A 24,450-nucleotide genomic window follows, 5' to 3' on the forward strand; every position below is an offset into this window, starting at 1 on the left:
CTGGGTGGTAACCTCAATGGTTTTCCTTTACTACTTTCAGGAAAAGCTCAGACAGCTGTTTCAGGAAAGGTTAAAGGAGAGCATTGGGGGGAAATAAATCTGGGATCTCTCAAAGGCAGAAACATCTTGGAATGAAACAGGGTGAAATTGTGACATCCCCCTTTTGATTAGAGGTCATGCGCAATGTTGAGGCTGCCCCTGAAAATAAATAGAAGAAGAAGAAGATGATGAATTTTAGCAGGGAGAAATGTAAAGTATTGCACTTGGGCAAAAAAAATGAGAGGCACAAATACAAGATGGGTGACACCTGGCTTGAGAGCAGTACATGTGAAAAGGATCTAGGAGTCTTGGTTGACCACAAACTTGACATGAGTCAACAGTGTGACGCGGCAGCTAAAAAAGCCAATGCAATCCTGGGCTGCATCAATAGGAGTATAGCATCAAGGGAAGTAATAGTGCCACTGTGTTCTGCTCTGGTCAGACCTCACCTGGAGTACTGTGTCCAGTTCTGGGCACCACAGTTCAAGAAGGACACTGACAAACTGGAACGTGTCCAGAGGAGAGGGCAACCAAAATGGTCCAAGGTCTGGAAACGATGCCTTATGAGGAACGGCTAAGGGAGCTGGGCATGTTTAGCCTGGAGAAGAGGAGGTTAAGGGGTGATATGATAGCCATGTTCAAATATATAAAAGGATGTCACATAGAGGAGGGAGAAAGGATGTTTTCTGCTGCTCCAGAGAAGCGGACACGGAGCAATGGATCCAAACTACAAGAAAGAAGATTCCACCTAAACATTAGGAAGAACTTCCTGACAGTAAGAGCTGTTTGACAGTGGAATTTGCTGCCAAGGAGTGTGGTGGATTCTCCTTCTTTGGAGGTCTTTAAGCAGAGGCTTGACAACCATATGTCAGGAATGCTCTGATGGTGTTTCCTGCTTGGCAGGGGGTTGGACTCAATGGCCCTTGTGGTCTCTTCCAACTCTATGATTCTATGATTCGAAGAAGAAGAAGAAGAAGAAGAAGAAGAGGAAGAGGAGGAGGAAAATCAGCACTGGCCATCTGGCTTTCGCCTACCTCATAGCAATCGTCACAACTTTGGGGAAGTCTAGGTTTTGGCTGGAGGGGAGATTATAGCCTCTGCCCGCCCCTCCTGCATAAAGGGTATTCCGTTAAAAATATCTGGGAGGAGAGCTCCAATGTCTAGGCAGGGTTTCGGCCACAGCACTCCTCCATTGGGAACCCCTTGGGGTGTTCCCCTATTTGATATGGGTCATAGTGCACCCCTTCCATAGATGGTTTGATGCACTTACAGCTGATGGAATAGTGCTGGCTTCCCCCAAAGTGTAGGCCAAACAGTTCACATCTTCAACTGATAAAGTTGTGGCCTGTTTGAACCCCAAAACCAATACAGTGGTACCTTGGTTCTCAAACTTAATCCGTTCCGGAGGTCCGTTCCAAAACCAAAGCATTCCAACACCAAGGCGCACTTTCCCATAGAAAGCAATGTGAAATGGATTAATCCCTCCCAGACTTTTAAAAACAACCCCTAAAACAGCAATTTAATATGGATTTTACTATCTAACAAGACCACTGATCCATAAAATGAAAGCAATAAACAATGTACAGTGGTACCTCGGGTTAAGAACTTAATTCGTTCTGGAGTTCCGTTCTTAACCTGAAACTGTTCTTAACCTGAGGTATCACTTTAGCTAATGGGGTCTCCCGCTGCTGCCGCATGATTTCTGTTCTCATCCTGAAGCAAAGTTCTTAACCCGAAGTACTACTTCTGGGTTAGTGGAGTCTGTAACCTGAAGCGTATGTAACCTGAAGTGTATGTAACCCGAGGTACCACTGTACTGCAATTACACAATCAATCAATCAATCAATCAGGAGCTGAACTGGGTTCCACAGTGTCACAAAAATAAAACAAAAAGAGCCGCAAAAACAAAAACACAAAATAAACAGCAAAAATAGACAGACCTCAGCGTAACACTCAAAACAGAAGCATAACACTCAAAGCGGAGCATGTCCGACTTTCAGAAAAAATTCGCAAACCGGAACACTTACCGTATTTTTCGCCCTATAGGACGCACCGGCCCATAGGACGCACCTAGTTTTCAGGGGGGGAAATCAAGGAAAAAAATATTATTTCCCCCCCGCAGCTCTGGGAGCAGCGGACAGGCTGCACGCCGCCTGTGCACTACTCCAAGACCTTCTCCCTGCTTTTGCGGGAGGTGGCGGAATTCCCCCACCTTCCGCAAAAGCCCACAGGAGCCCCACTTGACTCCTGCGGGCTTTTCGACCAGGAGGGAGAAGGGACTGACTCGGCCATTCAGTCCCTTCTCCCTCCTTGGGGAAAAGCCCCCAAGAGCCGCTTGCTCTTTAAAGGGTGCGCGGCTCCTGCACGATTTTCTAGGAGGTGGGGGAATCCCCCCCCATAGAAAAGCCAGCAGAAGCCGCGGAGCCCCTTTAAAGAGCGTGTGGCTTTTGCCTGCCTTTCCGGGAGGTGGGGGAATTCCCCCATCTCCCGCAAAAGCACAAAGGAGGGAGAAGGGACTGACTCGGCCAGTCAGTCCCTTCTCCCTCCTTGGGGATAAGCCCCTAAGAGCCGCTTGCTCTTTAAAGGGTGCGCGGCTCCTGCGGGCTTTTCTAGGAGGTGGGGGAATCCCCCCCTCGTAGAAAAGCCAGCAGAAGCCGCGGAGCCCCTTTAAAGAGCGCACGGCTTTTGCCTGCTTTTGCGGGAGGTGGGGGAATTCCCCCATCTCCCGCAAAAGCACAAAGGAGGGTTGGAGAGTAGCGGGAAGGCGTCACGCACCTTCCTGCTGCCCCCCATCCTTTGGGGCTGGCGATGGGGGAAGCGCTGCTTTCCCCACCGCCAGCCTCAAACCCGGGTTGGAGAGTAGCGGCAAGGCGTCGCGTGCCTTCCCGCTGCCCCCCATCCTCTGGGGCTGGCGATGGGGGCAGCGCTGCTTTCCCCACCACCAGCCTCGAAGCCGGGTTGGAGAGTAGCGGCAAGGCGTCACGCGCCTTCCCGCTGCCCCCCATCCTCAAAGAGCAGACTCTCCTGGCTTCAGCGGAAGCAACGCGAAGCCTCCGCAGCGCAGGCTTTGGAGACTTCGCGTTGCTATCGCTGAAGCCAAGGAGTCTGCATTCGCCCCATAAGACGCACACACATTTCCCCTTCATTTTTGGAGGGGAAAAAGTGCGTCTTATAGGGCGAAAAATACGGTACTTCCAGGTTTGCAGTGTTTGTGTTCCAAATTGTTTGCGTTCCAAGGCATTTGAGAACCAAGGCGCCACTGTATGCTGCTGCCGTGTCTGGTTATTCACTCCCTAGGGAACTGTGGGGTCACAGGGTCTCGACACGCGATTATTTTTAACCTTCTCGCTCCTTACACAGCTGCCTTATTCTGTCGCAAACTGCTCTGCAAGCATTTTGGGTGAAGCGAGAAATATCTTAATGAACCAATATGCAATGGCTAAACTACGGAATTTACTCCTGCTGCTAGATATAGCGATAGCAACCCACCTGGCTTTAAAAAAGACAACTTCATTGAGGATACGACAGTATTCATCCAGATATCAGTTTCTAGTGCAATGCAAATTACATTTTCAAACTCCTTCCCAGAAATTCCTACGGCTCGGTACGCCTTTTCCACAGCTGCTACTCCCGGTGAAACATGCCTCCCTCTGACAATGATTTCTCATTGTACTTTAAGGAATTTCCTAACATCGGGCCACTGGTTTTTACTTTTGCTTCTGTTTTATTCTTACATTCCCCCCCCCCATTGTTACAGTGTGTTCTTTCTTCCTTTTTTTTATTTCAGTGAATGGAAAACCTCATTGCACAATTTCCTTCAACAAAAGTAGGCCAAAAATAAGAGCCGTTTCATTCTGGCTGGTCATCTCAATACTACCGTATTTTTTGCTCTATAACACGCACCAGACCATAACACGCACGTAGTTTTTAGAGGAGGAAAACAAGAAAAAATATATTCTAAACGAAATAGTAGATATATGATTTTTGTGGTTCATGCTGTGGCCACAGACATGTGATCTGACAATGAGTTTGGAGTAGCCCAATGCAAAAATCCTGAGGATCCATGTGGATCCATGCTTTGTAACCACGGAGGAAGGAAGGAAGGGGAACCATGGATCCTCTGCTCACGACTGCAGCAGATCCCCCCCGCCACCCGTAGGCATTCGCTCCATAACACGCACAGACATTTCCCCTTACTTTCTAGGAGGAAAAATGTGAGTGTTATGGTGCAAAAAATACGGTACTACTACTAACAACAACTGTAATATTTTTTTTAAAAAAAGCTAAAGGAACATGGTATAAGAAACTGCCTCAAACCGAGTCGCTATAGCTCAGTACTGAGTGCTGTTTGCACCGTAGACTTAAAGCAGTTTCATGACACTTTAAACAGCCACGGCTTCCCCCCGCTCTCACACAAAGAATCCTAGGTATTATGGTTTGTTGATGTTGCTGAGAGTTATACGGAGACCCCTGTTCCCCTCCCAGAGCTACAAACCATGCTGAAAAATCAACCCCTTTCCCCAGGGAATTCTGGGAACTGTAGTTCTGTGCCTCACATCCACACTGGAATTCAGTGAGGATTTGAAGCCGCTTGTGTCTCTGTTTGTGTGTGTGTGGATGTGTGCATCTCTGGCATCCACACGACAACCTTCTCATCCAATTGGCGGCCTGCATCACCCCCTACTTTTTTGTGCAAATCTGGTATATCAGAAAAACACCTGTTTTCTTGGAAGGAAATACTTCTTGGCTCAGGTTTCTTGGCTGAGAGCGACACGCCCTTTTAAAAAAATTAGTGCAAATTGGAATTGTTACACGGTTTCCCCCCACTTTAAAATGTTATTAAGCAGTCAAATTATTTTACGAAACAAAAGCAAGCGTCAGGTGGCGACTTTCTATTCTAGATCCACATGGTTGGATATGACATCGGAAAACACAGAGAGGTTTAATCTGAAGTCAGACTAGAAAGCAGTACAGTGGTGCCCCGCAAGACGAATGCCTCGCAAGACGAAAAACTCGCTAGACGAAAGGGTTTTGCGTTTTTTGAGTCGTTCCGCAAGACGAATTTCCCTATGGGCTTGCTTCGCAAGACGAAATGTCTTGCGAGTTCTTGCGAGTTTGTTTCCTTTTTCTTAAAGCCGCTAAGCCGTTAATAGCCGCTAAGCCACTAATAGCCGCTAAGCCGCTAATAGCCGTGCTTTGCAAGACGAAAAAACCGCAAGACGAAGAGACTCGCGGAACGGATTAATTTCGTCTTGCGAGGCACCACTGTACCAATAAAGTTAAATCTGGTGGGAACGAGTTTGGTTGTTAATATACTCCAAAAACACCAGCCACAAGGTCAAATGAGTCAACTCTTCTGAAGATATGAAGGCGAAAGTGTGAAATCCTATTCCGTCCTTCAGCAACAGTCAATCTAAACGCAGCCAACAAATATAATGTAAGAGTTTTGAACATTAAGTTCTGCCTTGGCACTTTCAAGTAGATATGGCACGTACACAGGTTAAACAAATTCCTGCTGGTTTGAGAAGTATTTTTGTTAGGGATTGTAGGACAAAACCTGCCAAGGAAAACAAAGAATTTATTTATGTATGCTACAACAGCGGCACAAAAGAACAATGGCAATAGAAATTGAAGAATTATGGAGAACTGGCCAAACTGACTTACAGATTGCGAGACAAGGGCAATTGTGACTTCAGGGAGGAATGGGAACTATTTAAAAAGACAACAAAATGAACCAGACTCCTTGGCAGGTTTTGAATAAACATTCACAAATTCATTGGTTGATAACATGATGGATAGATATTTAAGGATATGTTGTTGTTTAGTCGTTTAGTCGTTTAGTCGTGTCCGACTCTTTGTGACCCCCTGGACCAGAGCACGCCAGGCACTTCTGTCTTCCACTGCCTCCCGCAGTTTGGTCAAACTCATGCTGGTCACTTCGAGAACACTGTCCAACCATCTCGTCCTCTGTTCTCCCCTTCTCCTTGTGCCCTCCATCTTTCCCAACACCAGGGTCTTTTCCAGGGAGTCTTCTCTTCTCATGAGGCAGCCAAAGTCTTCAGGATCTGTCCTTCCAGTGAGCACTCAGGGCTGATTTCCTTCAGAATGGAGAGGTTGGATCTTCTTGCAGTCCATGGGACTCTCAAGAGTCTCCTCCAGCACCATAATTCAAAAGCATCAATTCTTCAGTGATCAGCCTTCTTTATGGTCCAGCTCTCACTTCCATACATCACTGCTGGGAAAACCATAGCTTGAACTATACAGACCTTTGTTGGTAAGGTGATGTCTTTGCTTTTTAAGATGCTGTCTAGGTTTGTCCTTGCTATGACATTGTAAGGATATGTACAATTTTATAATATGCAGAGAAAATATGTGAAGAGAAATCAGGGAGAGGAACTGAGAGAAGTCCTTGGTGGGGGGAGAAAGGGGGGGATAATGTATGTGATTATAAGGTTTGATAATTTGTTATGTGGAAATTGATCAATAAAAAATATTTAAAAAACAAACAAATTCCTGCTGGTTTGCAGAAGTTATGGTGGACGGGGAAGTTCTACTTGAGAGGAAGGGACAAAAAGGGGAAACAGCGACCCATGTACAAAATGTGTGGACACAACTTTGGAGGGGGGAACCCATAGGCAGTTGGGGGTGAACAGGGGTGATGACGGGAAAGGGGGGGAAGAGTCTAAATAATTTGGGAAGAGGAAGGAAGTTTCTGAAGAAAAGAGGCATGCATTTGTTCGAGGAAATGAACAAGCTTCGGGGGAAACGAGAAAACAGCACTGTGCAACTTTTTTTCTGAGCAGCCCTTCCAACCCAGGAAGGGATGCAAAATCTTTATGCTGGAGATGCAACAATTAAGGCATCTTCAGATATCGGAGAAGGGCTGTTGTGTAGATGATGAAGGGTGTTTGTTTTCTGCGCTCCAGAGGGCAGGATCTGGACGAGGGATTCCCCCGTGAATCTAAGCCACATTTCAAGAAAGCTAGTATGTTAAGAATATAGGGGTAACCTCGGTTCTCAAACGCCTTGGTACTCAAACAACTTGGAACCCAAACGCTGCAAACCCGGAAGTAAGTGTTCTGGTTTGCGAACTTTTTTTTGGAAGCTGAACATGCTCCGTTTTGGGTGTTCAAAGTGTTGGTGCTGACATTTAAAAGCCCTAAACCCAGGGGTCAGCAAACATTTTCAGCAGGGGGCCGGTCCACTGTCCCTCAGACCTTGTGGGGGGCCGGACTATATTTTTTGGGGAAAATATGAACGAATTCCTATGCCCCACAAATAACCCAGAGATGCATTTTAAATAAAAGGACACATTCTACTCATGTAAAAACACGCTGATTCACGGACCGTCCGCAGGCCGGATTTAGAAGGCGATTGAGCAGGATCCGGCCCCCGGGCCTTAGTTTGCCTACCCATGCCCTAAACGACCTGAGTCCAGTAGACCTGAAGGAGCGTCTCCACCCCCATCGTTCAGCCTGGACACTGAGGTCCAGCTCCGAGGGCCTTCTGGCGGTTCCCTCACTGCGAGAAGTGAGATTACAGGGAACCAGGCAGAGGGCCTTCTCAGTAGTGGCGCCCTCCCATCAGATGTCAAGGAAATAAACAACTACTGTGGTACCTCGGGTTAAGAACTTAATTCGTTCTGGAGGTCTGTTCTTAACCTGAAACTGTTCTTAACCTGAAGCACCACTTTAGCTAATGGGGTCTCCCGCTGCCACCGCTCCGCCGGAGCACAATTTCTGTTCTCATCCTGTAGCAAAGTTCTCAACCCAAGGTACTATTTCTGGGTTAGCGGAGTCTGTAACCTGAAGCGTCTGTAACCCGAGGTACCACTGTATCTGACTTCTATAAGACACCTGAAGGCAGCCCTGTTTAGGGAAGTTTTTAAAATTTGACGAATTATTGTATTTTAATATTTTGCTGGAAGCCACCCAGATTGGCTGGGGAAACCCAGCCAGATGGGCGGGGTATAAATAATAACTTTATTATTATGATTATTATTTCCTTATTTATTAAGTTTGTGTAGAAGCATAGAACCGTATACAGTGGTACGTCAGGTTACGGACGCTTCAGGTTACAGACTGGGGTTAAGAACTTTGCTTCAGGATGAGAACAGAAATCGTGCTCCGGTGGCGCGGCAGCAGCAGGAGGCTCCCTTAGCTAAAGTGGTGCTTCAGGTTAAGAACAGTTTCAGGTTGGCACAAGGATAACTGTGACTTTAAAGATGAATGGGAACCCTTTACGAGGTATTTGAAGACACAACAAAGCGAACTGGGCTCCTTGGCTGGTTTTGAATAAACATTCAGAAACTTTTTATTGATAATAATCAGCTAAATAGTTTGAGGATCTATACAACTGTGTAACATGCAGAAAACAGCATTTTTAGAGAAATCAAAGACTGGAACTGAGGGAAATCGGGGGGTGGTGGTGGGTGGGTTCTGTGGGGGGAGGGAGGAAAAATGGGGGGGGGGAAATAAGGATGATATGTTTCTGGATAATATGTTTTGTTTTAATTTTGAATAAAAAAGTTATTTTAAAAAAAGAACAGTTTCAGGTTAAGAACGGACCTCCGGAACGAATTAAGTACTTAACCCGAGGTACCACTGTAGTTGGAAGGAGATTAATCTAGTCCGACTCTTTGCAAGGCAGGAATCGCAGCTTTGGAATTCCAGACTGACAGCAGTCCAGACTCTGTCTAGAAGCCATAAATAAAGGGGAAATCCATTACCTTTGGAATCCAACACTCTGAAACAGCTGGGCTCCCCAAGGAGCCCAACGTCGTCTGACAACAACCGATAAGCATCTTTTAAAATATTAACCCCGGATGAAGACTGGAGTGAGGCACAAAGAGGAAGATATTCAGCCGGCACCCAAAGGACGCCTGTCTAATGTTTAACAGGAAAAACATTCCACGGGGAGGCATTCCGTTCTGACATAGTGTGGAAAAACTCCCAGGAAGACCTCACCTGCAGAGCTCAGGGGTCTACTGAGTATATAAGGGGGGAGAGATGATCTTTTGGGTTATTCCAAGGCTTTATGCACCAAAAAAAGCACCTGGAACTTTGCCCTGATTGGCGGCTGGCGGAATTCTCCCAACCTCAGAGTGTTGGAATGCAAATAGATCTCTTAGGTCTGTCTGCTTTACGGTATTGATTTTGTGGTGAAATATGTAGGACGGGCCAGAGTGATGTCTGTGAACCTCCTTAGTCAATTTCTGAACAATCATGTGTTTCCCTGCAATTGCTCAGCATCCTCCTTGCTTGTGTATTACCTGAAGACCAGGCTTATAAATACGTAGCTTATCCTTGACTTGAAGCATCTTGTTCTCCAGTTCAATTTATTCTTGGCAAACTTCTACTGCTTCTAGAAGACTGGGCCTATTTGTAGATTAGGGTTGGGAAATACGCCTCATGCTAGAATGTGCTTTCTTTGTGGTAATGGATGATATGTTTTGCTAGGGGAGAGCCAAAGACGTGGTATGGAGTGCCCTCCCATGCAGCAGAACAGCTGGAGGAAGTAATAGAAACATAGAGTTGGAAGAGACCACAAGGGCCATCGAGTCCAACCCCCTGCCAAGCAGGAAACACCATCAGAGCACTCCTGACATATGGTTGTCAAGCCTCTGCTTAAAGACCTCCAAAGTAGGAGACTCCACCACACTCCTTGGCAGCAAATTCCACTGTCAAACAGCTCTTACTGTCAGGAAGTTCTTCCTAATGTTTAGGTGGAATCTTCTTTCTTGTAGTTTGGATCCATTGCTCCGTGTCCGCTTCTCTGGAGCAGCAGAAAACATCCTTTCTCCCTCCTCTATGTGACATCCTTTTATATATTTGAACATGGCTATCATATCACCCCTTAACCTCCTCTTCTCCAGGCTAAACATGCCCAGCTCCCTTAGCCGTTCCTCATAAGGCATCGTTTCCAGGCCTTTGACCATTTTGGTTGCCCTCCTCTGGACACGTTCCAGTTTGTCAGTGTCCTTCTTGAACTGTGGTGCCCAGAACTGGACACAGTACTCCAGGTGAGGTCTGACCAGAGCAGAATACAGTGGCACTATTACTTCCCTTGATCTAGATGCTATACTCCTATTGATGCAGCCCAGAATTGCATTGGCTTTTTTAGCTGCCGCGTCACACTGTTGGCTCATGTCAAGTTTGTGGTCAACCAAGACTCCTAGATCCTTTTCACATGTACTGCTCTCAAGCCTAATGCAAGAGCGTGCTCCAGAACTATTTGAGAATCAACCTTCTGCACCAGCTAGTAACCATCATAAACTCCAATGTGCTAATAGAGCATGGTGTGCCTGTAAGTTCTGCAGAACCTTTACCTGCCTATAGGTTACTTGTCTTGTGTCACACAGAATGACTTGAAATAGCATTTTAAACACTCTGTAGATTCATTTCAATCCAGCTTCAGGCCTGATTATGGAACTGAGATTGCTTTGGTAGGTCTGAAAAACCTGTGCCAGGAACTGGACTGTGAAGGTTTCCTAGTGGAATCTTAAGTAGCTTTCAACACCATCAACCCCGACATCCTTCTAGCTACTGTGTATAGATTGTGTTCTAAACGCTTTTAACCCTTATCTAGGCAACTAGTGATTTCACTTGTAGATAGTGGAAAGATGCTCCTTTGGCGATATGCCCTAAGAGCCTTATGTAAAAAGATTGAGGTTTAAAAACCAGTTTCTTTGCAGCCTGCATCAGTTGGTAGATTCTATGAAGTGGTTGAGAAGGGGAAAGGTGATAGCATAGTCCATGCATGAATTAGTAGTTACTACCAGCCATCTTAATCTCCATTTCTGAAAGATGAATATGATAATGATGCTTTCTTTCCAAAATCTCTCGCTTCTCACTGTCTCTAGGTGTACCGGACCAATCAGTGTGCTGGCAAATTTGTTGTGACTTTTCCACGTGCCTATCACTCTGGATTTAATCAAGGATACAATTTTGCTGAAGCTGTGAACTTCTGGGTCTGTATACATCTGGCATAACCTAGCTTTTCTCTTATCTGGGCACTGTCTGGTGCTATATATTAAAAGGCATCCACGTAGTACCCATCTGAAAAGGATTATTGTTTTGGTTACAGCTCAAGGTGCAGTTTTCTCTACATTGGGCAAAATACAGTGGTGCCTCGCAAGACGAAAAGAATCCGTTCTGTGATTCTCTTCGTCTAGCAGTTTTTTCGTCTTGCGAAGCAAGCCCATTGAAGGATTAGCAGATTAGCGCTATTAGCGGCTTATCGGATCAGCTGATAAGCGGCTTAGCGGCTTAGAAAAGGGGGGGGTGAGGGAAAAAAACCACCAGGAACTCGCAAGACATTTTCGTCTTGCGAAGCAATCCCATAGGAGATTCGTTTTGCGAAGCACCTCCAAAACGGAAAACTCTTTCGTCTAGCGAGTTTTCCGTCTTGCGAGGCATTCGTCTTGCGGGGCACCACTGTACAGTTGTGGCTATTTAGTTTTTTGCTGGTAAGGTTTGGCAGCTCTCCAATTTGCTTCTTGCCATTAGCATGGAACAAGCAACTTACTATAATAACTCTATGGTGGTTTGGTATCCAAATACTAATATGCTGTTTACATTAGACAGGCATGCATTAAGACACCTCGTTAAAACTTTATTGAACCAGCATATCCAGAAACATTGCTAAAGGTTTGCTTTTAAATTTTCTCATATTGTCTGTGTATTTTTTTTTTTATTGAGCAAAAGACACAACACTATTCTTACCTCTGTGTCCACTTGTATAAGCCCCTTGAATAAGTTATGCATATCTGTCACGGAACTGACATCAGAGTGAAAGGAGAAGGAGAGGCTCCCCGATTCTGCAGGAGAAGGTACCAGCACCAGGGGGAGACGCAGCTTGATAGAGGGGGAAGGAAATTGGCATAACACCAGGGATCCAGGAGGGCAAATGGGGGAAGCGGAGGGAGAGCTCCGGGATTCTTCCCTGGACGTCAGTGAGGAGAGCACTGGTCCCCCACTACCCACGCCCTCCCTGCTCAGAAGACTCCCGCGCAGTGAGAGGCGGAGACGACTGGGAGTCAAACAGCTTTTATGCTGGAAAAGATTTAAGAAACGCCCACAGACAGATTCTGCTAGCGACTGAGGCAGCCGCGATGAGATGGGCTGTGCAGTCAGGACGGTTTAAGCCAGGCAATTAAGCTCCCTAACGGGGACAGTTTACGCACGAGTAACTCAAACCCATTACAATATCCTACTGTATTACACCATGCTATGATGATAAGTTACATAAGGCTGAATGGTCAAAATACCTTGCATCAAACCAATTTTAAGCACAACACTTGTTGCAGTCCAAAGCCTGGGTATTTTATCTAGCTTAGATGCAAGCTGAAACCTTGCAGAATTTCCAGAGGCTGTGACATACTCTGTGTAGTAATCGTCTTTTTCAAAATTAAATCTCACATATTGGGGAAATTGAAACTTGTTCAGTACAGTCATACCTTGGGTTATAGCCACTTCAGGTTGCGTTTTTCAGGTTGTGGAACGCCGAAACCTGGAAGTACTGGAATGGGTTACTTCCGGGTTTCGGCAGTTGCGCATGAGCAGAAGAAGAAGAAGAAGAGAAGAGTTTGGATTTGATATCCCGCCTTTCACTCCCCTTCAGGAGTCTCAAAGCGGCTCACATTCTCCTTTCCCTTCCTCCCCCACAACAAACACTCTGTGAGGTGAGTGGGGCTGAGAGACTTCAGAGAAGTGTGACTGGCCCAAGGTCACCCAGTAGCTGCATGTGGAGGAGCGGAGACACGAACCCGGTTTCCCAGATTACGTGACTACCGCTCTTAACCACTACACCGCACTGGCTCTAAATCGTGCTTTGCACATGCACAGAATCGCAACCCACGCATCCCGCATGGATCACGTTCGCAACCTGAGCATCCACTGTACTGACTTACAAAGTCAAACCTTTATTCACCACTCTGAAGAACATGAAATGGATATACTATATATTTTGGAAAGTCCTTTTGTCTGTTTGCTCTGCATTTGGACACCTTCTTTTTTAATAGAACCAGAGCTTGAAAATTAAAATTGGTATAATGCAATATAATGCAAAGCTGATCATTCTGAAAGAACCTTTGTATTTTCTACTTTTTTCATATTCAAGTGAGGCAAAATTTCCTTTTTTTGGATATCTGATTTTTAAGGTTGCCTCACTTGTTTTTTGGCTGAAATAATTACTGTTGGCAGGAGACTAGGTGATATACTTCAAGTCTTGCAATGTAAGTCTAACTCTTACTCTGTTACTATGTTGACATCCTTTTCCTCTGTTAAAATGTGTTGGCTCTTGCAGCTTCTTTGGTTTCTCAGATATTATGAGGAGATAGTATCCCCTTGAGAGACTTTCAAGTCTCACTCCTCTTGTTTTTTTGCTTCTCATCCCCATTGCTGTTTATCTTTTTTTGTTCCCAGCTAATTATGTGGTTGGCTTGGAGTTTCTGGGGGAGAGGCTGATTTCAGACAGGCTATTTGAGTCTCTTTTGGCTTCATGTAAAATGAAGCCCTTGGGTTCCAGACCTCACACAAGCAATTCCCTCATATCCCTTCCCCCCCAAGTTGACTCCAAAGAGCTTGGCTTACCCAAGGGCCCTGGAGACCCTACTCCTGGATAGTGTGACACACTTAATGCTCATAATAATTGCCTATATCATTTAATGAGACCATTTTAACATGTTTTCCTCATGAACTCCAGTATGGAAGCCCAAGATGAGCTGGGGATAGTCCTAAACCAGATATCTCGCTTCTCGCATTTCTAGCTTCCAATAGGTTGGCAGTGTGTCAGCCATTATCGGCTACTGAGGCGTCACTGTGTGTTCTCTCACGAGGAGCTAATTTTCAAGTTGGCTGCCGACCCAGAGTGCTTGGATGTGGGGCTGGCTGCCATGGTCTGCAAAGAAATGACTCTCATGACAGAAGATGAGGCACGTTTAAGGGGTCATACCGATGGTGAGTTCAGGGAAGCTCTGCTTTCATGCCCTTTTGGACTGAACAAAGAGATTGTGTGAGGCCTTGGAAACAAAAGGTCTTCCCCTGACCAGTATCTTTGTTAGATATCACTTTTTCTTTGCATTAGGGAGTTCTGATGTCAGAGGAGGAAGTGTTTGAGCTGGTTCCAGATGATGAGCGTCAGTGTGCCGCTTGTAGGACCACCTGTTTCCTGTCTGCTCTTACGTGTTCCTGTAACCCTGAACGACTTGTATGCCTATATCATCCAAATGATTTGTGTTCATGCTCTATGCAGAAGAAATGTTTAAGGTACAGTGGTGCCTCGCAAGACGAAAAGAATCCGTTCTGTGATTCTCTTCGTCTAGCGGTTTTTTTCGTCTTGCAAAGCAAGCCCATTGAAGGATTAGCGGATTAGCGCTATTAGCAGCTTTTAACGGCTTATCTGCTGATCGGATCAGCTGATAAGCGGCTTAGCGCTATTAGTGGCTTATCTGCTGATTGGATCAGCTGATAAGCGGCTTAGCGGCTTAGAAGAAGGGGGGAAAGGGGGGAAAACAGCAGGAACTCGCAAGACATTGTCGTCTTGCGAAGCAAGCCTATAGGAGATCCGTTTTGCGAAGCACCTCCAAAACGGAAAACTCTTTCGTCTAGCGAGTTTTCCGTCTTGCGAGGCATTCGTCTTGCGGGGCACCACTGCACCATCTTCCCAGTCCATCCTGCTTCCTTTTGTATACCGCCTTATTTCCTGCCTCTAAACTAGGATAAATGTTTACAGTAATAATGTTCCCTCTTATTCAAAGATCCAGTGCGTAGTAGTCTGACAAATACATAATGTTATTATCATCTTCCCCATTTTTTTTTTTTTTGCTTCTGCTCACTTGAAAGTTGCAGTACATTTGAAAGTTCTTCCTCCTTGTTTATCTCCAGATACCAGTATCCACTAGAGGACTTCCCTTCCTTGTTGTACGGAGTGAAAGTCAGAGCACAGTCCTATGATACGTGGGTCAGCAGGGTCACAGATGCACTGTCGGCCAACCTCAACCACAAGAAAGGTTAGATGCCGTTTTGTTTCCTATTGGAATCTGTTAAGGAAGATTTTCAATTGGTTGGAAACACAAATGGGAGATGGACTTGAGCAAAACCAAATCCTAAAACAATATATAAAGTTCAGGGAAAGCTATACAAAATACTTCACGAAGACATGTAAACCTGTATTTAAAACCAAAAATACTAAAATGTTTGACATAGAACTGAATTAAGTCAGCAAATGATTTAACACAGTGAGGTCCAGAGAGCCAATGTGGCATAGCAATTAAGTGTGTTGGGCTAGGATCAGTTTGAAATTCCCACTCAGCCATGAAGCTCACTGGACCAGCCCCACACACTCAGCCAAAGCTGCCTGATTTGTGGGGAAGATACAAAATGGGGGCAAGTGAAGAACCATGTACAGTGGTGCCTCGCAAGACGAAAAGAATCCGTTCTGTGATTCTCTTCGTCTAGCGGTTTTTTCGTCTTGCGAAGCAAGCCCGTTGAAGGATTAGCGGATTAGCACTATTAGTGGCTTTTAGCGGTTTATCTGCTGATCGGATCAGCTGATAAGCGGCTTAGCGGCTTAGAAAAAGGGGGGGAAGGAAAAAAACCCAGCAGGAACTCGCAAGACATTGTCGTCTTGCGAAGCAAGCCCATAGGAAATTCGTTTTGCGAAGCACCTCCAAAACGGAAAACTCTTTCGTCTAGCGAGTTTTCCGTCTTGCGAGGCATTCGTCTTGCGGGGCACCACTGTACACTAAAACATGCTTTGGAAGTGTCCCTGAGCTCAGAGAAACAGCTTGCAATGTGACACAAAGAAGGGCTACAGGGTCAGAAAAGCTGTGCTGGTATGTGAAGCTACTTCCTTACATTTCTACACTGTGGCTCTACGTCCTGCAGAGAGGGAATAGTTTTCTTGCCTTCAAAATACGATTGAGACAGTATGCATTTGACCTGAGCAAGCTTACATGACCCAAGCAAGCTTATATGACATTCCAGCTGGGAATGTTACTTCTTGTGTCGTCTGAAATACTTGTTCCCTTTAGTACTGTATGCTTGACTTCCTGTTTCATATATATATATATATATATATATATATGCAGGTTTTGGTGTCTTCGGGTGTCTTCCCGTGTAAGAGTTGGGGTGTCTAGGCGACGTTTCGACGAGGTCTCACTCGTCATCTTCAGGCTGGTGCTTTCGGCTTCTTGTTACTGGAACAGAGCAGGATCTCAGTGTTTGAGTTCCTATAAATACTGTTGAGGGGGTGTGGTGTATAGCCTCCAACGTTCTGGGCAGAGAGGAAGTTCCCAGGTTAGTGTGCCTTTTCTTCTTTTGTTCCTTAATTACTTGAGGGATATCTTGAGTGGATATCTTAATTACCTCAAGTAATTAAGGAACAAAAGAAGAAAAGGCACATATACACCACACCCCCTCAACAGTATTTATAGGAACTCAAACACTGAGATCCTGCTCTGTTCCAGTAACAAGAAGCCGAAAGCACCAGCCTGAAGATGACGAGTGAGACCTCGTCGAAACGTCGCCTAGACACCCCAACTCTTACACGGGAAGACACCCGAAGACACCAAAACCTGCATTCCTGTACCCGTGAAAATCTACGAAAGCATATATATATATATATATATATATATATATATAGATATAGATATAGATATAGATATAGATATAGATATAGATATAGATATAGATGGACCAGTTGCCCAGAAGCAGCCAATCAGCTGCTGCTCATTTATCAAGCAGGAAATGCTTTCAACATTAGATCATGCGGGACATACATTTGCAGCAAGGGATGGATAGTTCAGAATTAAATTTGTAGTTTGACTCTTAAAAACAACAGATAGCTATCACCCTGGAAACTTCTGTTCTTGAAGAGGTTTAATATTAACATTGATTCCATGTACAGTGGTGCCCCGCAAGACGAATGCCTCGCTAGACGGAAAACTCGCTAGACGAAAGAGTTTTCCGTTTTGGAGGTGCTTCACAAAACGAATCTCCTATGGGCTTGCTTTGCAAGACGACAATGCCTTGCGAGTTCCGGCTGGTTTTTTTCCCTCCCCCCCCTTTCTAAGCCGCTAAGCCATTTATCAGCTGATCCGATCAGCAGATAAGCCGCTAAAAGCCGCTAATAGCGCTAATCCGCTAATCCATCAATGGGCTTGCTTCGCAAGACGAAAAAACGCTAGACGAAGAGAATCACAGAACGGATTCTTTTCGTCTTGCGAGGCACCACTGTAGCAAGGTGATGGGTGTGTCACACAATGTGTGCAGGGTTTCTGATACCAAGCTAGTATGCTCATCCTTGTGAGACGTTTTTCTGTTTAAAGTGCCAATATGGCAAGATAGTCAAGGTTAATTAGTTAGTGGAAGTATTTGATTGCCAGCCTACCTTTCACACAATTTTTTTTTTGCAGAAATGAGGCTAAAATGCTGCCATGAATTGAGGCATCTTGAGCAGCAAATACTTTCTTGATGTAGGAAATGGCTCATAACGAATGGATAGCTATGCATATGATAACTTGAACGTGTTCAGTCTACTGTTCTTGGGGACTTGGCGGCTGGGTGTGGCGTGTAGTTTGCTGTGCTTGTGTATATGTGCAAATGGCCTCTTAGCTAATTTCTTGCAGATGTGATTGAGCTGAGAGTGATGTTGGAGGATGCTGAAGACAGGAAATACCCAGAGAATGACCTCTTCCGCAAGCTAAGAGATGCTGTAAAAGAGACAGAGACTTGTGCTTTAGTGGCCCAACTGCTTCTGAGCAAAAAACAAAAGCACAGGTATGACCAGGAAGGGTGGAGGTAGATTTTTGGCGTAACTGTCGAAATCAGCAACCCAAAAACACTTACTCTACTGTCAAAATAAATTGTGCATGCTTTGCCAGAATTGACACTTTTCAAATGGAATATATTAGTTTGGTGGGCGGTTGGGGGATGTGCCAAAGACAGTTTGGCCGTGAAGGGGGGAGAAATTGGAAAGTGTTTAGAGAAGTCAAATCAGAAGGATTCTACCCCCTAGAGAATGCTTGTAGAGAACTTTTGCAATGGCGAGAGAATTAGGGAACTGGTGAAACATTTCAAATTGGAAATAATGGGTTCAAAAATGACCAAACTGGTGTTGATCGTATTTTGCTCACGCTGAAGGAATTTTGCTGCTTCTGGGTGCAGCTAGAAAGACCTAATTTATATTTACATGGGTATCCTGAACATAGGTGCCAACTCCATGGGGCCTGAGGGGGCCCGAGCCCCCTCAAAAATTTGTTTGGGGGGGCACTGCCCCCCCAATAATCTCGGGCGCCCTCCAGCAGAGCGCTGCCACCGTCCCCCCGGCCGTCCCCGTCGCGCAATCGGCTGGATCTCCCTTCAGCAGGCCGTGCTCACAACTCGGCCCAGGGACCCCCCAGCAGCGGATCTCCGGCCCAGCTGAAGAATCCGGCAACAAGCCCCCTCCTCCCCAATCACTCCGGCTCCGCCGAAATACGCTCCAAAACCGCCCAGATAGGCCGCCGGCCGCCAAGTCTCGTGGCGCCCTGAGCGAGGGTCTCTCCCCAACACCGCCACCTCGAACTGCGTTCTCCCGGCTACCCGAGCGAACCAGCGGCAGCTTCCCGGCGCTCTTCCCGACTCTGCCTCCGAAGAAGAAGAAGAAACAGCCCCCGCCGAGGTGCATCCCAAAAGTTGGATGACGACGCGTCCCGGTATGGGCCCCCCCAATATTTTTTATAAGTCGGCGCCCCTGATCCTGAAGGACTCCTTTCTCCTCCATGTGAACTTGCATGTTAATAAAAATCACTGATGGAGGCCCTGCTCTGGTTACTTCACCTTCAAAAGTTAGGTTGATGGTGACAGCATTGAGCAATGTTGTCCCCAAATATTTGTGCTTGTTGTGAGGTGGAGATTTTGGCAAGCTTTAACTTTGTATTTTTACATGAAAATCTACACTACTATTAATTTTGATAAAATATTGGGCTGAACAGCTTTTAAATTATTACATAGTTAACATCTGAACTCTGTTTTTCAGAGTGTGTGATGGTAAGGCCTCAAACTCCCCTACAGCCTCGATTTTATGTAACAGATTTGTTTACATAACCAGAGGAAATTTACTATGTCTTGCTGTTGTTAATTTATTAATCACATTTGCCTTTGTCTCAATGGCCTCAAGGCGATGTTCAATAAAAGAGTGAAAAACAGTTAAACACAAAAACACCCAATACAGTACATTTAAAACAAAACTAAAATGATACAAAATAGACACTCATGGCAATGACTTACAGTGGTGCCCCGCAAGACGAATGCCTTGCAAGACGGAAAACTCACTAGACGAAAGAGTTTTCCGTTTTGGAGGTGCTTCGCAAAACGAATCTCCTATGGGCTTGCTTCGCAAGACGACAATGTCTTGCGAGTTCCTGCTGGTTCCCCCCCCTTTCCCCCCTTTTTCTAAGCCGCTAAGCCGCTTATCAGCTGATCCGATCAGCAGATAAGCCGCTAAAAGCAGCTAAAGGCCTCTAATACCGCTAATAGTGCTAAGCTGCTTATCAGCTGATCCGATCAGCAGATAAGCTGCTAAAAGCAGCTAAAAGCCGCTGATACCGCTAATAGTGCTAAGCCGCTTATCAGCTGATCCGATCAGCAGATAAGCCGCTAATAGCGCTAAGCCGCTTATCAGCTGATCCGATCCGCAGATAAGCCACTAAAAGCCTCTAAAAGCCTCTAATAGTGCTAATCCGCTAATCCTTCAATGGGCTTGATTCACAAGACAAAAAAAACCGCTAGACGAAGAGAATCACAGAACGGTTTCTTTTCGTCTTGCGAGGCACCACTGTATTTATCCAGCTGGGAAAACCTGTTGGAACAACAGCAACAAAAAAAGTTGCTAAAAAGTGTGGATAGTGACACCTGTTGCATCTTGACAGGAATGCTGTTCCACAGAATGGGCAGCCACACTAAAAGCCTTGCTCCAAATTACTGCGGAGCGGGCTTCTGAGATGTTTGGAATTTGCAGGAGAAACTTCCCCAGAGAACAACTGGTCCTGGTCTGTATAGGGCTTTACATGCTAGTACCAACACCTTGAACTTGGCCTGTTTGTTGACTCTGTTGCCCTCCAGGAACTGTGTATGTCATTTACAAGGTTCTTTTCTTTCCCCATAGTAGACTGACCCCAGAGAGCGGAAGGACACGGACCAAGCTGACTGGAAGAACTGAAAGCTTTTGTGCAGCAGCTGTTTAGCCTTCCCTGTGTCATCAGTCAGGCCCGGCAAGTAAAGGTGGGTTTTGGGAGAAGGCTGTACAGTGGTAGCTCGGGTTACATATGCTTCAGGTTACATACGCTTCAGGTTACAGACTCCGCTAACCCAGAAATAGTGCTTCAGGTTAAGAACTTTGCTTCAGGATGAGAACAGAAATCGTGTGGCGGCAGCAGGAGGCCCCATTAGCTAAAGTGGTACCTCAGGTTAAGAACAGTTTCAGGTTAAGAATGGACCTCTGGAACGAATTAAGTACTTAACCCGAGGTACCACTGTACTGCAGTCACACAATCAATCAAACAGTAGCCAAACTGGGTTCCACACAGTCACAAAAACAAAACGAAAAAGAGCCACAAAACCAAAAATGCGCAGATCTCAGTAACACTCAAATTGGAAGTGTGGGACTCAAAACAGAAGCATCACACTCAAAACATAGCATGTTCGGCTTCCAAAAAAAGTTCAAGTTTTTTGAGTGCCAAGGCGTTTGAGAACTAAGGTACCACTGTAGATCTTCACCTGCCAGCCCCTTCCCTTAGGTCTGTGTGCCTTATGGTATTGATTTTGTGGTGAAATCAAACACAGCCAAAGTTGTTAGGTAAGCGCCTTAAACAATATCATAGATAATACACGCATATTTCCCGCTACTGAGTCTACGAAGTCCAAACCCCTGCAATACACGAAGAGTGGCAGAAAGAGAAAAGGAATCGTTCCCACCCATTTTTTGCTCTGGCTCCATCCTTCAAGAGAGGCTGAAACCTCTGGGATTTTGGCAAACACTTAGAGATAGCCTGGTATTAAAGGTAAAGGTAAAGGGACCCCTGACCATCAGGTCCAGTCGTGGCCGACTCTGGGGTTGCAGCGCTCATCTCGCTTTATTGGCCAAGGGAGCCGGCGTACAGCTTCTGGGTCATGTGGCCAGCATGACTAAGCCGCTTCTGGCGAACCAGAGCAGTGCACGGAAACGCCGTTTACCTTCCCGCTGGAGCGGTACCTATTTATCTACTTGCACTTTGACATGCTTTTGAACTGCTAGGTGGGCAGGAGCTGGGACTGAACAACAGGAGCTCACCCCGTCGCAGGGATTCGAACCGCCGACCTTCTGATCGGCAAGTCTGATCTTGCCGATCCTTCTGATCTGTGGTTTAACCCACAGCGCCAGCCTGGTATTAGCATAACTAAATTGCAAGCAGAAGGGGCAGAGGAGACTGAGAAACAGCGGCTGACGATGACCTTGCAGTGTAGTCCAACGCTGCTTTGGTCAGGTCACTGAAAGGACACAAAAATTGGTGCTGAAGCAAATGTAGCAAAGACAGTCTTATTTGTTTGTTTGCTTGTTTGTTTCATAAAAACTTATACACCACTTGATTGTAACACATAAAGCGGGGATAAGCAAACTTTTTCAGCAGGGGGCCGGTCTACTGTCCCTCAGACCTTGGGGGGGGGCTGGACTATACAGTATTTTGAAAATAATAATAATGAACGAATTCCTATGCCCCACAAATAATCCAGAGATGCACTTTAAATAAAAGCACACATTCTGCTCATGTAAAAACACCAGGCAGGCCCCACAAATAACCCGGAGATGCATGAATGAATTTTATTATTTCGGTCACAGACCAGTTCCAGCCCACACACAATATCAAGGAAGTCATAAAACACAATAGGGATACATTTGAATTTGCAATTAGGTATCACAGGGACAGTACAGATATAGCAACAGTTTAAAAATATATAAATTAAAACTTAGGCCCAGAGATGCATTTTAAATAAAAGGACACGTTCTACTCATGTAAAAACACACTGATTCCCAGACTGTCCGCAGGCCGGATTTAGAAGGCGATTGGGCCGGATCCAGCCCCCAGGCCTTAGTTTGCCTACCCATGACATAAAGGAACCTCGGAGCAGTTTACCAAAAGAAAGATAAAAAGATCAACAAGCAAAATTAGCAGCAATGATTTAAGACTCTTGAACACTTAAAAACAGCAGTAGACTAAAAAAATCGAAGTATTTGAGTGAGGCGTTTGTAGGGCAAGAAGATTATGCTTTCCAGAAAATATTCAGAAAGTAAAACTTTCAAAAAACCACAACCCAACTGTAGCCAACAACCCGTCTGCAATATCTCGGCGAGGCCCGCTTGCAAAGTGAATTATGACAATGTGACTTGGCATAATTTTATCAATGGTTGCTGAGTGTGCCAGTTCGACTGCAAACTGATTGCAAACCCGTGTTTTTAAATGCCTTTTCCCACGACAAGCTGAGAACGGGGCGCAGGCCAATAAATAAATAAATTCAAATATATTTTGCTGCACTGCACCCGAACACAGTGTCTGTTATAGCCACGTTTCAGGGCCAGGGAATGGGTAAAGTAGGGGGGGGGGGAGAGGAATGCTACCGAGAAAAGGTTTGATAGCTGAGAAAAACCGCCGTGCCCTGCAATCAGCTGGGCGGAGTTTATTATTATTATTATTTCTGGGGCTGCAAGCTTCGCAGGGCTGTGGTCAAAAGAGCCTTATTAGCGACAACCCGGCAATGTAGCCCACCGCCTCTTTGCGTCAAGAAGGTCTATCAGACGTAGCTGCTGCAACCACCCTTCCCTCCCTAGGCGATGTATTCCACGGCTCACACACCTGGCGGTAAGGTGTGAGCCTCAGAGAGGGGGTCTGCCGACACCCCTGCGAGGTAGTCCACTGCAACCATCCCTCCCTTGACTGGTGCCGTGGGCAAGCCAGGAGGGCGGCGGAAACAGAACAATTTACAACAACATCACAGCACTCAACTTTCCCCTTTTCTTGCGGGGAATCTTATTCCGAATAAGGGAATTTCCCTTTAAAAAAGGGGAAAGTTGACAGCTATGCCCCACATCTGTACATATAAAGCAGTGCAGATGTGGTCCCCTCCTCGCCAGGTGTTACCTGCAGGTAGGCACACCTGTCCGTCGCGCCCAGGGGGAGGGGTGACCCCGCAGCTGGGAGAAATGGCCTACCCCTGCGAGGTAGTCCACTGCGACCATCCCTCCCTTGATTGACAGGTGCCGTGGGCAAGCCAGGACGGCGGAGGAAACGGAACAATTTACAACAACCTGCAATGCAGACCCACACTTGTACATATAATGCAGTGCAGACGTCTCCCCGCCTCGCCAGGTGTTACCTGCAGGTAGGCACACCTGTCCGTCGCGCCCTGCTGGGAGGGGTGACCCCGCAGCTGGGAGAAAAGGCCCACGACCCCCCCCCCCCGCGAGGTAGTCCGCTCTCACCGCTCCCTCCCTTTTACCGCCTGCCGCGATCTGCAAGGCGCAGGGGCTGCGGAGCGCCAGGCGGCTCTGGGTTCAAGTGCTGCGCGGAAAGGGAGCAGCAGGAGGAGGAGCCGGCGCTAGGTACCTTTCTGGAGCTCGGTGGGGCCGCGTCTTGCAGTGGCGGGAGCCGAGAGCGGCCCCCAGACGGCCAGCAGCCACGCCACCAGCAGGAGTCTGCGCGGAGCCATGGAGCGGCGGGGGGCGCACGGAGGATCCGCGCTTCTCGGCGCCCGCCGCCTTTATGCGCCCGGCGGCCGGCCGAAGGAAGGGCGCTGCAGATAGAGACCCATGTTGGCTTGGAATGCGCCGCCGCCGCGGGAGCAACTTTCCCTTTCGCTTTCCCTTTCCGCGGAATTGCCAGTTGCGCGCTTTCTCGCCCTGGGGAAGGGGCTGGGCCCGGAAAGGTCTCAAGGCCGTGGGGAGCGGGGTGAGGAGGAGGAGGGCTGCCACCCCAGGGGAAAGGGGCCTGCCCGGTCCGCTCCCATCGCCGATGATTTTTCCCCGAGCACGTGCAGAGTGCCCGGGAGAAAAGGCCATTAATTCAGGGATGGGGCGGGGAAGAGATCGTGCGCAGTATGGCGCAGTATGCAGGAACGAGAGTTGAATAGACGGGATGCGAGATCGGCGTTCCTTCCTTCCAAGGAGGTAGTTCCTGAGCACGTGCAGAGTGCCCGGGAGAAAAGGCAATTAATTCAGGGATCGTACGCAGTATGGCGCCGCTGCAGGAACCGAGAGTTGAGACGGGATGGAGATCGGCGTTCCTTCCTGCCTAGGAGATAGGAGTTCCTGAGCACGTGCAGAGTGTCCGGGAGAAAAGGCAATTAATTCAGGGAGATAGGAGTTCCTGAGCTCGTGCAGAGTGCCCAGTAGGAAAGG

The 24,450-nt window shown here is 46.7% G+C and overlaps 2 protein-coding genes across 3 annotated transcripts in view; one reads left to right on the top strand and one right to left on the bottom strand.

The window, feature by feature from the left end:
- Nucleotides 1-23,798, bottom strand: part of IL15RA (interleukin 15 receptor subunit alpha) — a 237,522-nt gene extending 213,724 nt beyond the window's left edge. Inside the window, exon 1 of the mRNA XM_083461531.1 lies at nt 23,660-23,798. Within this exon, the coding sequence (XP_083317657.1) occupies nt 23,660-23,762 (103 nt within the window). The 5' untranslated portion in view covers nt 23,763-23,798. The remainder of the gene's footprint in view (nt 1-23,659) is intronic.
- Nucleotides 14,130-20,316, top strand: LOC310687023 (lysine-specific demethylase 5A-like). 2 transcript variants are annotated; one of them, XM_083461649.1, is made up of 4 exons: nt 14,130-14,306; nt 14,925-15,049; nt 17,669-17,819; nt 20,188-20,316. In XM_083461649.1, exons 1-4 carry the CDS (start codon nt 14,134-14,136, stop codon nt 20,264-20,266), a joined length of 528 nt encoding a protein of 175 aa, XP_083317775.1. In that variant the 5' UTR covers nt 14,130-14,133; the 3' UTR covers nt 20,267-20,316. The 2 variants fall into 2 exon arrangements, with proteins under 2 accessions (XP_083317775.1, XP_083317776.1); XM_083461650.1 differs by having other exon boundaries at nt 20,191-20,316.
- Nucleotides 23,799-24,450: the final 652 nt, after the last annotated feature.

Source organism: Podarcis liolepis (assembly GCF_965112155.1).
Source record: "Podarcis liolepis genome assembly, chromosome: 10".
NCBI lineage: Eukaryota > Metazoa > Chordata > Lepidosauria > Squamata > Lacertidae > Podarcis > Podarcis liolepis.